General features: G+C 40.8%; 1 protein-coding gene across 2 annotated transcripts in view; it reads left to right on the forward strand.

The window, feature by feature from the left end:
- The window catches only part of PTPRM (protein tyrosine phosphatase receptor type M), a 761,903-nt gene that overhangs the window by 589,591 nt on the left and 155,398 nt on the right, over positions 1–16,914 (forward strand). For both annotated transcript variants that reach the window (XM_061169712.1, XM_061169711.1), the window contains 2 exons: positions 11,434–11,585; positions 15,211–15,285. In XM_061169712.1, coding sequence (XP_061025695.1) covers positions 11,434–11,585; positions 15,211–15,285 — 227 coding nt within the window. The remainder of the gene's footprint in view (positions 1–11,433; positions 11,586–15,210; positions 15,286–16,914) is intronic.

Raw genomic sequence — 16,914 nt, forward strand, 5'->3', positions numbered from 1 at the left:
AAAAATAAAACATAGGATATTGGAATTATTTTGTTCCCACATGTTAATTTAACATATGAGTCCATGAATTTTCTTGCAATAAATAACACGTTCCCAATCCCTTTATTTATTGTAATTTATAATAATAACTGTCATCATCAGAGTCATACAAAAGATACACACATCATGATTTTGAAGTGATCCTGGATTGTAATACATGTAATTTCAACTTGTTTTCAAAGAAAGTCAACCTTTTCCAGATATTTCCTTTACAACTTCTAAGTTTGAGAGAGACTAATTTTTCATTAAATTTGTATAATATGACTCTGTTATTTGAGCCTCTTCAACATGAAATACTCATGGTTATGGTATGTGTACATGGGTACAAAGAGAGATCCTGACAGCTACTAGCCTAAGAGGTCCACAGGGATCTTCGCTTCTCTTGGCTGGTGTGTGTTCCTTGCAGACACCCTGACTGGTCAGTGGAGCATTCTAGGGCATCTTTGCCTCTAGGTAACCCAACATAAAGCTGTAGCCTTAAGTAATATGTTAACAAAATCGGCCCCCACTTCTCAGTTGCAGGGGAGGAAGGCCAGTGTCGAAGGCCCCGTTCCAGTCTGCCTGAGGTCACTCCAGCCTATAAGTTCATCTCATCACAGGGTCAAGAGGTAAACTCTGAAAAAGAGACCCAACCAAGATCAAAACCCTGACTTGTCTCAACGTGAAACTCTATTCTTTGTGATTAACACGCGCCATGTTCACTAGTCAGTGAGAACCCGAAGGCAGCTGGGTGGGGAATGAGTGTGTCCATAGCGCTGTGTCTGCAAGACATGGATGCAGTGGTTTCTTAGGTGATGATACAGTGAGCAGCGAAGTTAGAAGAACACTCTTACGTTGGTCGTCAGCCACAAAGTCCCAGCTGGCAAAGAAAACTAGCCTTTATTTTCTGTGTCCAGATTTAAGCAACCAATAAAGTTTGCTTAGTGATGCTAATAACAGTCTCATGGAGATGGTTTTATCTCAACACAGGAAACGATGCCAGAGGTCTAGAGTTGTCTGGCCATATGGTCTTGGGAAACTTAACAACACTATGCCTCAGTTTCCCTCTCTCTAGGATTGGGATAACAATAGTAATCTCCTCACTGGGCTGTTGTGAGAATTAAGAGTTAATGAATGTAATGTGCCCAGTTTATCTCAAGTCCTACATAAGTTTTTGTAATTATTATCCTCATGGTTTTTCTATTAACTGTTACAGTGCCAGTTCTTCTGCGTTGAAAGTATTTAAAATGTCAGATCATTTTCTTTTCCTTTTCCTTAAAATTTTGCCTTTAAAAACAACATCATCTGGTAGTTCTCACAGATCCATCTTTACGGGGACAGCCCCCTGTTCACTGAGGTTTATTCAGCTGTATCTTGGCAATTTGGTATAATGTATGCATTCTTTGACTCAACCAGTATCTACTTCATCCCTACTGTGAGAAAAAATTAAATACTTCTTCTCCGTTCCAGCTTCTGCACCAGTCCTTAACTAAGTCGAAGCACACACTTAATTGTAGAAGCCAGGACCAGAAAGCCATTTGCCTTTTCCTTCTTATGTCTATATGCAATTTGCAAATCCTCAAGTTTTGCCTTCCCTGTAGAGTTTTAAACGACAGACCACTTAAGAATGAAGATACCTTTTTTATAGCCAACCACTGATCTTCAGGTCAGTGTTACCAAGTCCTTTGTTGGTCATGATCTTTGTTGGCGTAACCCAACATGGCAGGGTCTCTATTAAGGTTGGGAGTGGGGCCATTCGGGCTCGTTGGGGAACTGTGTCCTATAACCCTGAGTTGCAATAAACCAGGAGCTTGACTAGGGTCCAAATTGAGGTTGACCTTTGGATTCCTTCCCCTTGAATCTGCTTGGTGCACATGGCAAACATGCCCTTCCACCCTGATCCTCTGACAACTGCCACTCAGTTCAGATTCAGGGAGGAAAAGAAGAGGAGGAGTTATTTCTGCTTTCCTCCCAACCGTGCTGCACTTGGGTCTCCTAACTGGTGGTCACTGTCCTGTGGCTCTTCCTCCCGTAGGACACGATGCTGAAGACATCATTCTTCACCGTGTTTTCTTTACTGGCTCTAAGTCATGCCTGTCACATAGTTAATAACTTGCCAAGGAGTTTTCTTCCAATTCCCTTACCCTCGTTCCTTGTTTTTTATTTTTATGCCAGGAAAGAAATACAAAAGAAATGTTGGAATAGAATAAGCATGAAGGGCCATCCTTTTAATTTGAATTCATCCCACATTTCTTTCTTTCTCCTCTTTTGTTCTAGTTGGAAAATTTAGGGCTCTAACTATCTTTTTTCTCTCTCTTAATTTTTTTTCCAGGCAGTATTGCAGGGTTTTTTTAATAGACTTGATTTTTTAGAGCAGTTTTAGGTTTACAGCAAAATCAAGCAAGAGGTACAGCAAAAGAACAGAGAGTTCCCATATACCCTCTGCCCCCCACACACAGCTTCCCCCTCTGTCAATATACTGGACAAGAATTGTACATTTGTTAAAACTGATGACACGTCATTGTCACCTGAAGTACATAGTTTACGTTAGGGTCCACTCGGTGTCATATGTACCATAGTTTTTAACAACTGAATAATGACACATACCCACCATTATAATATCATACTGCCCTAAAAATCCTCTGTGCTCTGCTTAGTCATTCCTCCCTCCCTGCCTGGAAAACTCTGATCTTTTGTTTTTAATTGAAGTATAGTTGATTTACAGTGTTGTGCTAATTTCTGCTGTACAGCAAAGTGGCTCAGTTATGCACACACATACATTCATTTTTTATATTCTTTCCATTATGGTTTATCCCAGGCAAACACTGATCTTTTTATTGTCTCCATAGTTTTGTCTTTTCCAGAATGTCATGCAGTTGGAATCATACAGCAGGGAGCCTTTGCAGATTGGCTTCTTCACTTGGTGATATGCATTTATGTTTCCCCCATGTCTTTTATAGCTCGATTGCTCATTTCTTTTCAGTGCTGGATAATATTTCATTGTCTGGATGGACCACAGTTCATTTATCCATTCATCTATTGAAGGACATCTTGGTCACTTCCAAGTTTTGGCAATTATGAATATAGCTTTTATAAACATCAGTGTACCATTTTTATGCGGACAAAAGTTTTCAGCTCCTTTGGGTAAATACCAAGGAGCATGATTGCTGGATCATTTGGTTTCTATTATTTTGAACTTATTAAGGTGTGTTTTATAGCCCAGAATGAGCTCTATCTTTGTGAATATTCTCTGTGAACTTGAATATGTGTTCCAGTATTGTCAGATGAAGTATTCTATAGATGTCAGTTATTGATATATCAGGTTGATTGATGATGCTGTTGAGTTCAGCTATGTCCTTCCTCATTATCTGCCTTATGAATCTGTCCATTTCTGGTCGAGGGGTGTTGAAGTCTCCGATGATAGTAGTGAAATCATCTATTTCTTCTTGCAGTTCTATCTGGTTGTTTTTTTTTTCACATAGTTTGATGCTCTGTTTTTGGGCACATACACATTAAGGATTGTTATGTCTTCTTGAGAATTGACCCCTTTATCATTACCTAATGCCCTTCTTACCCCAGATAACTTTCCTTGCTTTGACATTTGCTTTGTCTGAAATTTAAAAAGCTACTCCTGCTTTATTTTGATTACTGTTAACAGGTTATAACTTTCTCCATCCCTTTACTTTTTCTTTTTTTAAAGCAAACACTGTTTTCTTTCTTTTAATATTTATTTATTTATTTATTTTATTTATTTATTTGGTTGCACCGGGTCTTAGTTGCAGCACGTGTGCTCCTTAGTTGTGGCATGCGAACTCGCAGTTGTGGCATGCATGTGGGCTCTAGTTCCCTGACCAGGGATCGAAGCTGGGTCCCCTGCATTGGGAGCTCAGAGCCTTAACCACTGCATCACTAGGGAGGTCCCTGCATCCCTTTACTTTTAATCTACATGTATCTTTATTTTTAAAATGGTTTTCTTCTAACAACAGATTAGTCGGGTCTTGCCTAAGTTAGCAATAAACATTTACAACCAAATCAAGTCCACTTGCAAATAACACTATACTGCATCACAGTTAGTGTAAGTACTTTAGAATAATGAAATATGCCTAATTCCTCCGCCATGTCCCTTGATTCATTCTATCATTCACTTCACTCATACATAAACTATAACCATCAACAATATTGTCGCTGTTATTATTTTGAACAAACTGTTATTTGTTAGATCAATTAAGAATAAGCAAAATAAAAGTTTTTATTTCACTTTCATTTATTCCTTCTGTAATCCTCTTCTTTATGTAGATCTCCTTCTGACCTATGTCATTTTCCTTCTTTCTGAAGAACTTCTTTTAAAATTTCTTGCAAGGCAGGTCTACTGGCCACAAATTTCCTCTATTTCTTTTTTTTATTTATTTTTTATTGAAGTATAGTTGATTTACACTATTGTGTTGATTTCTGCTGTACAGTAAACTGATTCAGTTATACATATATATACATTCTTTTTTATATATATTCTTTTCCATTATGGTTTATCACAGGATTTCCTCAATTTTTGCCTGAGAAAGTTTATTTTTCCTTCAGTTTTGAAGGCTAATTTCACAGGGTACAGAATTCTAAGTTGGTGGTATTTTTCTCTCAACAGTTTAAATATTTCACTCCACTGTCTTTTTGCTTGCATGGTTTCTGAGAAGAAGTCAGGTATAATTCTTATCTTTGCTACTCTATAACTAGGATTTAGTTTTCCCCTTGGGCTTGTTTCAACATTTTTTCTTTATCTTTGACTTTCTGAAGTTTGAATACGCTAGGTGTAGAATTGCTGGTATTTATCCTTCTTGGTATTTTTTCAGCTTCTCAGGTCTTTGTTTTGTTGTCTGACATTAACTGGGGGAAAGTCTCAGTCACTGTTTCTTTGGATAATAGAAATAGTGACTTCTCTTTCTTCCTTTCTCCTTCTGGTTTCTCACTATACACATGTTACACCTTTTTTAGTTGTCCCAAAGTTTCAGGATATCCTGTTATCTTGTTTTACAGCCTTTTTTTCCCTTTGCTTTTCTGTTTTGGAAGTTTCTATTGTCATATCCTCTGGCTCAGAGAAACATTCCTCAGCCATGTCCATTCTCCTAATGTGCCCATGAAAGGCATCCTTTGTTTTTGTTGCAGTTTTTTTTTTTTTATCTCTAGCATTTCTTTCTGATTCTTAGAATTTTTCATCTCTCTGCTTTTGTTTTCCATCTATTCTTGCATGTTGTCTACTTTTTCTGTTAGAACCTTTAGCCTATGACTCATAGTTATTTTAAATTCCCAGTCTGATAATGCCAACATCCCTCCCATATGAGCCTTATTCCAATGCTTCCTCTGTCTCTAAACTGTGTTTTTTGCCTTTTAGTATGCATTGTAATTTTTTATTGATGTCCAGACTTGATGTACCAGGGAAAAAAGACTTCTGCAAATAGGTCTTTAGTAATGTGATAATAAGGTGTTAGGGGAGAGGAGGTGACCTATGATTGGGTCTCAACCTGTTAGTGAACTTGTGTCCCTGAGCTGTGACCTGCACAGGTGCTTCAGTGCCCCCACCTTGGGTGGACAGGATGGCTGGACACAGCTGGATTTGGATATTTTCCTTCCCCCAACAGGTTCCCCCTTCCTCAACCATCTAGTAAAATAGTATTCTTAAGGGCAAGCCCTTTTAAAAAGCACAGAATGCTCTAGGTGTATTTCAAAATGTCTACTTTCCCCCTCCTCCTGCTGGAAGCCCAATTTTTTCCTCCAGCCTTTACTTTGAGAATGAGGTAGGGTTCCTGGAGACAAAATTCAAAAAGGTGTGGGGGTACCCCTAAGTCTGGACGCCCTTGGAGTTTTTAAGTCTCAGACTTGTCCACACTGACCCTCCAATAATTCAATTCTAGTTTAGGTTTTTCTACCCCAGTGATGATTCTCACACAGATTTCTGCTCATGGGTTTCTGCTCTGGTGAGTTGTGATTCTCTGTATCTGCCTGTTTGTCTCTGTAATTTGGGGGGCACTGGTTTGCCCTGTGACCTCAGTTATCTGACAAGTTAGAAGGAGTTGTTGATTTTCCGTCTCTTCAGCTTTTTACTTGTTGTTAGGACAGAGTGATGACCTCCAAGCTCCTTACATGCCTGACCATAAACCGAAAGTCCTCTCTCTAATTTTTTATGCTCCATTTTTAGGTGTTGGTAGGAACATTTTTAGTTGTTGTTGTTACTAAGGGTCTTTGAGATTCATGCAATCCAAATTCAGAGATTTGAGACTGAAATATCTCAGGCAAACCACTTGTTTAAAAATCAAAATGGAAAATAAATTTACTTGTGTCTTTAGATAAGATTGCAAAGAAAATTGCCTCCACTTCAGGAGTTTTCCTGCACAAAACACTATTTCATTAAGTTCACAATGTTTTTCTGACAGTTTTTAAAGTTTTCTTTAAAATATAAAATACAGATCTGAAACACAAAGTCCAAAAGAGAAATAGATAGTAGAAGAAGAGAAAGAGAATAAATTTCAATTTATCCACACTCATTCCCAGCTCTCAATTCTAAATCTAACCTTCCTCAACCATCTGTAATTATGGACTCGCATTTAGCTGTGCATGAGGACAAATCAAAAATCCCAAGCAATGACTCAAAACCTCCGTGACCAAGCAAGCTACTTTTGATTAGGAGGTTGCAGAAAAACTGTCTTTTCTAATGCTTTTGTGTGACAATTGTTAATTCAATTAACAAGCATATTTAATACCACCTGCTTTGTGTAAAGTGTTGGCTAGGTGCTAGTAAATTAATCCTACTTTTTTCAATTCATAATATTTAGTTATGAGGTGATAGAGTATTCACGTTTGAAAGCAACTTGGTGATAATTATAATGTAACTTGTAAGGAAATGTAAATGAATGAAATACTTTACTAGACACAGCACATTGTTCTAGAATGGGTACCTTTGGGGTCAAGAGAGATCTGGGGTGCAATTCCAGCTCCACCATTTGGACAATTTACTTAAGTCCTTGAGACTCAGTTCCTCCATCTATAAAATAGGAAGTAAGAATAGCTCTTACCAGGTTACTAGGATTAAATGAGAGAACACTTGCAGAGCACTGCCATACAGTAGTTATGTATTATATGTCAGTTTCCACTCCCTTCCCTTCCAACACAATTACGTTTCTAAGTGCTGTATTAGTGGAGAGCAGAAGTGTCCACAAACATGCTTTGTTTGGGCCACATAGTCTTTTAAATTTTTAATTTGAATTATTTGACAATACTTAGAATTCAGATAGTTCCTATAAAATCTGGATTTCTGGTTTCTCCTGCAATTTACAATGTCTGGGACCCTTATGGGGCATCCACCCTCTGGAGCTGAGAGGCTCTCTCCCTTTCCGTTTCTCCAGTGCCCACCACTCCTTATTGCCTTAGACCTCCTTCACTCCCTTGCAGTACCTGCCTGGCCCCCAGTGAGACATTTGTGTCTGTGGTCAAAGGGTGAGGTTAATGCAGGAAGGCTTGCTGAGGACGTGGGAGCCATGTTTTGAAGGTTCACGGACACAGAGTATATGGTTAACGGACATGAGCTTAAAGCTGTGGGTCTCCAAGTGGACCTCTGCTGGATTTGAGCAGGTTCTCATGAGTCCTTAATGGGCTTCTTTTGTGCTTAAGGAAGATCAGCAGTGGAGTGTGTAGCGTGACATCACTGAAATTAGTTCACACACGGAGGATTAGAGAGGAGAAAGATCTTTCCAGTACAAGCTTGGCTTTTATTGGAGCACACATCCCCCCTCCACCACCACCTCCCACCAGCAGTAAGAAGCACTTTCACTGTCATTTCCTAACCTGTAAGGATTAGAGAAACACAAGCAAGAGAAGACAAAGAGGGAAGTCTGGCGAACTTGACTACGTCTCTCTTCATAGGCAAAACAAAAGAAAATATTGAGGCAATTATCCGCATAACTCAGTCCAAAGCGAATTAAAGAAATTCCAGCAAAGGGGGGATGTTTTGCCTGAATGATGGCGCTAATTATCTCGGTCCTCCACTTTAGTGCTCCTGGGAAGACCTGGCTTAAGAATGCTTTCCCAGTGAGCTGGCAGACATAGAAGTGGAGAGCAAATGTACTGTTGTAACTGCAGCTGTGGGTCTGGAGCCAGTGCTACCTCTATCCAGAACACCTGTGGAGAACATCCAAGCCTAGACTCTGCCTCTTAGACTAGCGTGATTGGCTGGAAAAAAGGGGGCTCTGGAGAAGATGACCAGCATCTGCATGCTGGCACCCAGAGGAGCCATGCCAGCTTCCTTTTCAAAACCTTTACAACTTTTTTTTGTAAATGCATATTTTTAAAATTTTTATTGAAATATAGTTGACTTACAATGCTTTGTTAGTTTCAGGTGTACAGCAAAGCAATTCAGTTTTTTATATATATGTATTATATATATATATGAATATATATAAGAATATATATTCTTTTTCAGATTCTTTTCCCTTATAGGTTATTATAAGATATTGAGTATTGTTCCCTGTGCTGTACAGTAGGTCCTTGTTGGTTATCTATTTTATATATAGTAGTGTCTATCTGTTAATCCCAAACTCCTAATTTATCCCTCCCTCTCTTCCCCTTTGGTAACCATAAGTTTGTTTTCTATGTATGTGAGTCTATTTCTGTTTTGTAAATGAGTTCATTTGTATCATTTTTTTAGATCCCGCATATAAGTGATATCATATGATATTTGTCTTTCTCTGTCTAGCTTACTTCACTTAGTGTTACAATCTTGAGGTCCATCCATGCTGCTGCAAATGGCATTATTTCATTCTTTTTTATGGCTGAGTAATATTCCACTGTATATATGTACGACATCTTTATCCATTCATCTGTCAGTGGACACTTAGGTTGCTTCCATGTCTTGGCTATTGTGAATAGTGCTGCTATGAACACTGGGGTGCATGTATCTTTTTGAATTATAGTTTTCTCCAGATGTGTGCCCAGGAGTGGGATCGCTGGATCATATGGTAGCTCTGTTTTTAGTTTTTTAAGGAGCCTCCATACTGTTCTCCACAGTGGCTGCTCCAGTTTTATTATACATTCCCGTCTTTACAACTTCAACACTGTCACAGAAGTTATAGATCATTTTCATTTTTCTGTTTAAAAATGTATCTTTTTTTTCCAACAACTTTTGGCAATAAAAAAGGGGCAACTTATTAATGAAACCCTTCTGCCTTCCAAGTATGAAATCAAAAGATTATTATAACTACAGGCAAGAAAGCATTTGGATTATGTGGCATTTGGAAATGAAAATAAAGTTTATCCATATGGTCTAATGTTGTCAGTGTCTTACACTGCATTAGTAATCACCTAATATGGGGGTGATTTTGATTATGCAGCTCATTTTAAATTCTGCTGTGTCCTAGGTTAATCAGAGTCAAGATGATTTACTAGAAATAGCTGCCATTTTCTTGTGTACATGCTAAGCGCTTAAGCAAAATTAGAATATTTAGGACATTATATTTTTAGTATTACGGTGCTCTCGTCTTCTTAAAGCTTCTTGCTTTATACCTTCTTCTTAAGCATCTCTAATTCTATTCTTGTCTGTCCTGGGTGCATCAAACAACCTCCGGTAGTAAGAGCTATAAAAATGTGTTTTATCTGTGTATTCGAATGTCAGTTTCCCTTAGGTTTTTATGGGTTTTGTCCAGGTCTCTGTAACTTAAGATTATGAGCTTCTGGTGGTTAATGAGCATGATAGAAAGGCCAGGGTTAAACTCTGTCTCCAAAAGAACTGGAACTCTCTCTGCCTTCCAGGGCCTTTTTGCATCTCGTTCACCCAGGGAGGGAGCCTGAGGACTCACTCCTCTGCAAAACTTGGCAGGGAAGCCGACAACTTGACTTTTTTTTGCCTTCTGCCCTGTTGACCAGCCTTGATGGGGAACTACTTTGGGTTCATTTGGGGTTCGGTCCAGTGTCACAGCCATCTGAGATTCGGCAGATGCCCCAGAGGCCTCCGTCCGTGCAGGCTGCCTCACAGCCTCCTCCCTTCCCACACACACTCCAGCGATGCTGTCTTCATACCTCGCCTGGGTTGTTCTTTGGTTCTGCAGGGCGCCCCTTAGATTCATTGCTTGGATTATTTCGGTTTTGTATGATGAATATCTACTAGGGGGATCTACTCTTGGACCCTGAATATGGCATGTCAGGAATAATTTAGTGAAAAGTTAGTAACTGTAGAAGCCTATCAGTAAGTATATTATGACTGCATTGTACTGCGTTGTAGGGTCATTGGCCCTTTTACTTTAGCTCATAGTAGGAGAAGTGTAAGGTAATGTTTAGGCTGTACATTCCTAACATGACTGAGGGGTTTTTTTTTAATTGAAGTATGGTTGATTTACAGTGTTGTTAGTTTCAGATGTACATCCAAGTGATTCAAATATATATATATACTTTTTCAGATTCTTTTCCCATATAGGTTATTGCAAAATATTGGGTATATTTCCCTATGCTATACAGTTTGTTGTTTATTTTACATATAGTAGTTTGTATATCTGAACTGAGTCTGTTTTATAAGTTCATTGGTATTCTTTCTTTCTTTCTTTAATATATAGTAATGTGTATATTATCTGAACTGTGTGTTGTCTGTTTTGTAACTAAGTTCATTTGTATCATTTTTTTTAGACTCCACATATAAGTGATATTATATGATATTTGTCTTTCTCTATCTGACTTAGTTCACTTAGTATGATAAACTCTAGGTCCATCCATGTTGCTGCAAATGGAATTATTTCATTCTTTTTTTTAATGGCTGAGTAGTATTCCATTGTATATATGTATCACATTTTCTTTATCCATTCCTCTGTCGATGGACACTTAGGTTGCTTCCATTTCTTGGCTATTATAAACAGCGCTGCTATGAACACTGGGATACATGTATCTTTTTGAATTATGCTTTTGTCTGGATATCTGCCCAGGAGTGGGTTTGCTGGATCATATAGTAGCTCTATTTTTAGTTTTTTAAGGAACCTCCATATTGTTCTCCATAGTGGCTGCATCAACTTACATTCCCAACAGTGGTGTAGGAGGGTTCCCTTTTCTCCACACCCTCTCCAGCATTTATTGTTTGTAGATTTTTTGATGATGGCCATTCCGACCGGTTTGAGGTGATACCTCGTTGTAGTTTTGATTTGCATTTCTCTACTAATTAGCGATGTTGAGCATCTTTTCGTGTGCCTTTTGGCCTGAGGGGGTTTTTCTGAGGACAGGCAGGAGATGGGTCTCCTCTGCATGTCTGCAGCTGGCAGAGAACCTGCCATCTAGAAGGCATCGTGAGACACTGTTATGGATGAATACCATTAATTCCATACAAGTGATTCCCGAGCGTTGGTCAGTGCACCTTTTCCATCCTCACGCGTGTCTGCATAATGAACTCTCTGTCCCAAGGAAACTGGCCAGGAAGCGGAAGGAGACGATGAGCAGCACGCGGCAGGAGATGACGGTGATGGTGAGCTCCATGGACAAGAGCTACGCAGAGCAGGGCACCAGCTGCGACGAGGCCTTCTCCTTCATGGACACGCACAACCTCAACGGGAGATGTGAGTGCTGCGCGGCGCCTGCCTTCAGGGCGGCTCTCGGGTTTCCGGGGTTCCACGTGGTGCCGGGGGTTAGGAAACAAAACCTCCCAGAGAATTCTTAGGCCCTGTTGGTTTCTCCAGTCCCTTCAGATGATCCTGGACACGTCCCCATGTGCCACGGTTGCTTAGGAACGGTGATGTGGGAGGGGTGACGGGACCAGAGCAGACAGCACGGGCAGCCACGGCCATGTTTCTGTAAAGACCCGAGAGCAGTGACACGGAGGCTTCCCTCCTCACCCAGAGGAAGGCACCTGCTTCTCACCATCCCCGTTGTCATGCAGCTCCTGTCTGTAAGCGAGGCAGGTGTGCAGTCACACGGGGGAAGCCTGTTATAAAACAGCTCACTAAATGGCAGTAACAAGCTAATTGTTTATTTGTTTAGCTGACAAGTTCTGCCTTTATTACAGGGCTGTTAGTGGCAATTAATAAGCTAAATTGTATTTCCACTTCAGAAGGCTTACGTTTCACACCAGGTGGGTAAACGGAGCTCAGCTAATACCTTCCATGCCGCCACCTGCCATCCAGGTACAAGGCGTTATTTTAGGAAGCCAACAATTGCATGGATTGTATGAATACAAAAAGTGCAGTTGCCGTGTCCCTGGTGATCTTCTCGGGGACCAAAAGTAAATCCCGTGGCCTGTGCCTAATGATGTGGTTCACAGCGCTGACAGGTTCAAGGTCAGAGGTTTCTTTAACGTGTGAAATCCATGCCCAAAGGCTGCTGCCGACCCTGGCTGTGCAACCAGGATGCTGGACGGCTTGCGGATGGATAAAGGACAGCTGTCACCAATAGTAATAAAGTAAAGGCTGGGGATTGGGAGAATCACAGACACACGGTCTCTGGTGCAAGAGGGCTGATCCCAGTGCGGACGGTGTGCGCCCCTGTCCTGACCACCCACCTGGGCTGTTGGGATCCGCATCTCCCCCGGCCCCCCACCCTCTGTGATCACACCTGCTGTGGTCAGCACCCTTCTCCCACACCTGCCTTTCCCCTACATTCAGCAAGGCTTCGTGGAAAGGCGTGTTCCTTTCTGTTCACAGTGGCTACCATTGTCCCCCTTAGCCCAGATAGAGGCCCTGCGTTTATTTATCCACGTGCAGCCGCGGCCCGCTGGTGCGGGACTTCAGCAGGCACGGCTCTCACCCCGGCGGGCAGGACTCACTCCTCAACGGTGGTCACTGTCCTTTGCCCTTTCATGTCATTTTCAGTGTAGGTGGCAGAATCTGGGGTACTTCAGTTTACCACAAATTCCATCCCTTTTTTTCGTACAATTTTCTCTGCTTTTTTGTAGCAAATATATTTTCCATTTAAAGATATGTAATGCATTTAACTGCCAAAATAACGCAACTTAGGATGCATTTGTGTGTGGGGGGGGGGGGTGGCGAGTCCTTCCCACCACAGACAAGATGAGAATTTTTGTCAGAGCAGTTATTTCTTGACCAACAGTGTGGACGGGACCACGCGGATACATGCTCTCTCTTTCCATGATAACCCATTACTGTTCCAAATCTTCTATTTCATGGTGAAATTCCTCACGAATAAATTTACTTGGAATTGCCTGCCCAAAGAGCAGAAACCTACACTGGTAGTTTCTAGGCTTTTGAAGTTTGAGCAACAGGAGGTATTTGCCTCTGGACAGGATATTTAATTTGGCATTGACTTTTTAAAAAATGAATGTATCTGTGGAAATCCAAAACTGCCCATGTAGAGGGGGCTGCTGCAGCAGTGGGGACACAGCTTCTGGGGCTCACCCGCCAGGAGGCGTTATTTGATGCTTCCATCGGTAAAGCCAATGGAGGAAGCACGGCACGAGGCGTTCCGCTGACCTCCCGCTCTCTGAACAATGGGTAGGTCTCATCCAGTGCCATCCACGGGCAGTGACCCTAACGGTAAACTTTGTCATCGTCATACTCTCTAAATGCCTTTAAATTAAAAGAGCAGTTACTGGGGAAGGAAGTTTTCATGGAAAGTGTTCATTAGACCACTAGGCTTCTAGCCCAGACCTACTCCAAGCCTGGATATGTTTGAGATCTTTTAGGATTGGGAAGCAAGTAGTTTTTAGGAATGAGACGGTGAGAAAACTGAGGTTGGAGAATTTAAAAATAAGCCCGAGCACATTTATAAGAATGAGGAATAATCCGTCCACCAAAGCAAATGGGAGTCGTACCTAAAAGGGGGGAAAGTAGTTATGGATAGTGGGTATGGGTTTAATTCTTATACAAACAAAGGGTTTAAAATATGTTTTTAAAGGTGAAAATAAACATAGTTATTTTGTATCTGCTTTGCACATTTTTACGAAACAAATAAAAATGTCAGCAGGTAATAGGCATTATGCTCCCTGACCCTGGCATGTTTTATAGGTACTCGGGTTTTTGTCCTTGTTTTTATCAATTGCTCTCTTTTTTCCTGGCAGCTTATCATAAGCATGCATTATAAATGTGATACTTCTCTATTTTAGAAAAATATAACTGACAGGCAGCCTGGGTTCTGTCTAGTTCTGTCATTTGCTAATTCTATACTTGAAAAATATAAACACAGGTAAAATCATTGTCTGAAGGGAACTGCTCCAAGAGAGTGAAAATATATTAACATGTCATCAGGATAAAGATGACGTGCAATAACCACAGGGATTTGGTAGAGCCTCCCATAAAACAGCCATGTAAGTGGGTATTAGTGTTCTAACCAGGAACTCAGCATCAAATAAACCGTATAACCACATCAGAGGAATTAAAATTTAGACTTAGATCTAACCAGCTTGAGCACTTGAGCACATTCAAATAGTTTATCCTTACACTTTAATGGAATTAAAGTGTTTTTAAAGCACTAATCAATTAAGATGTTGAAGAGAGTTAAACTACTTTAAAAGTAGGAAATATCCACTTTCAACGGAATCAGATAAATTGGATGGGATTGACTCTACCTCTTAATAACAGGGGGAAGAGAAGGTGTTATAGTTACATCTTGAGTGTTTCAGAGGAAGATTTCAAAGAAAAATAAGCATGTTTACGAGGATTTAAAGGCCTAATAAGACAACATGTAGGCATGCAGCTTTCACGTTAAATATAGTACACATGGAGCATCATCTTTATTTTTCATAAAACAGATCATAGCATCGTGAAAAGCTCTCTGAATATCCAAAATAGGAGCAAGGTGAGGATTTAGCGAACTGCAAAAACATTGACATTCGGAATATTCTCCAAAAGCCATGTGTAGACACACTCTCATACTTAGTTGTAAAAAGCAGTTCAGTGTGATAGTAAAATTCTGCAAGCAAAGGCTAGAAGTCAAAAGGGAAATTAATGAATTTCTTAATCCAAAATGGCGGCTGTGGTTGTGGGTTTTTTTACTTCATTTGTGGGATCAGAAAATCTTTTCAGTGAAAGGGGGCATGTCCTCTAAAGTACAAGTAACTCCCCGCAGAGACAGTGGAGACCGATAGTATTTACCACATAGACTCGGGTAAACCTCTGTTGTTTCTTTGGTCAACAGTCTACCCAGTGTGGTTTCCCCGTGAGTGACCTCAGGGCCATATTTTCTGGTGTTGCTTCTCTACCCCCGCTGACATGCCTTTTTTCTTCTTTACAGCTGTGTCTTCACCATCGTCCTTTACCATGAAAACGAACACCCTGAGCACATCGGTACCTAATTCCTATTACCCAGGTAACAAAGCTTTCCGTTGTTTCATCTCTTCATAAACCCTGAGCAGTCAGAATCACCCAGGGCTCACTTTGCTGCCCAGGATGCTTTAGGAGCTTAGCGTGTTTGAAGTGTTGTAACCCGATGCTTTCTATGGCTTTCTGCGGGAAAACTGGGGGGCCTTTCATCAGTCATTTACTGTTCTTTCTCTTTTTACTTTCTCTGCATTGACCTGCTTATGATGTATGACAGACCCATTTGTGCCAACTGCAATTTTAGGTGAGAACGTTTCCCTTTATCACAGTTTATTACAGGAGTAATTTCTAAAGTCAGTGGCCACTCTGTAGGAGACGGCAGTTTGATGCAAGGATCGTAACCCGGACACGGGGGTGGTGGATGGCCTGGAGGGGTGGGGGGGTGGGCATAGATAATAAAAAGACTTTCTCTAAACAGTCTCCATTGATAAGAAGGGTTTGCCGTGTGTGTGTTGGGAATGATACCAGAAGGTTCCAATGAACGATCCCGGCTCCAGCGCTCTCCCTGTCCAGGTTCAGAATTAAAAGTCAGCTTTGATCCCAAGGAAAAACACAGTTTGTCATCACTCAGCTGTGTACTTGCAAGACCTAAAGTCTGTCCAAAGTGGTGACAGTCAAAAACGTGAAAATAGCTTCTTATTATTTTCACTTATTGCTAAGCACTGAAAACAGCAGTTTCAAAAATAGCATTTTTCTAATTATGCCAAATGTTATGCAGAAAAATCATCACAGTAAAGATTTGGCCCCCTCCCCCTCCTCAGAGCTACCCAGGGCACCCCCGGCATTTCAGATGCCTGTCACACAGTGGAATTTCAAAGGAGCCGATGTTCTCAACAGCAAAACGACAAGGTGACACTTTATAATCACATGGTTTATTATGTGTCGGATGTCACCGGAAATGAAATAAAATGTTAGCCCCCATGGGGCAGAATGCAATGAAAGTAGGAAATATTCCCAGCGGAGGTTAAAGAAAAAATCCCATTTGTCCAAACATAAGAAGGGTGAGGAGAAATGGCATTACCTGGCCGTGATAGAGCCAAACAAGCATGAGCTGCTGTTGCCTTTGAGACCGTAGCCCGAGCGTACCCGGCTATGTTCTCTCTCTATCAGTACTACTAACCTTACGGAAAAGGAGCACAACACAAATGACTTCAAGGTGTATAACCATCCGTCGCAGCCAGAGCTCCATCCTCAGCTGTGCCAGTCCTGCTTCCTAACTCTCTTTACAAGGGTTTATATCTTGGCAACATAATTTTTCCCCCTGTGCTTCTCTTTTCTCTTAAGTTGTTATGACTTTTATGTAGAGGGTGGTTTTTTTCCCCCCCTTATGGTGTTTTCTGGGCTTGATTAAGCAAGTTTGTTGCTTGAGGGAAAAATGAACTCAGACAGAAGTTGAAGAATGGACCTAAAGCAGACTTTTTGAATTTGCATCATTTTGAGGACTAATAAACAAACCCCACTAAAGCTGCCACCTTTTAATCCTGACTGTACGGGAAAGAAAGCTGCATTTTTATCCTTTTCAAAAGTGAGGGGCACAGGCTAATCTTAGGTGCCCGAACAATGCAATCTAAATGCAGATGACATTTGCAGAATCTCTTGATAGGCAAAGATTTGCTAT

Source organism: Eubalaena glacialis, chromosome 15, assembly GCF_028564815.1.
Source record: "Eubalaena glacialis isolate mEubGla1 chromosome 15, mEubGla1.1.hap2.+ XY, whole genome shotgun sequence".
Taxonomy (NCBI): domain Eukaryota; kingdom Metazoa; phylum Chordata; class Mammalia; order Artiodactyla; family Balaenidae; genus Eubalaena; species Eubalaena glacialis.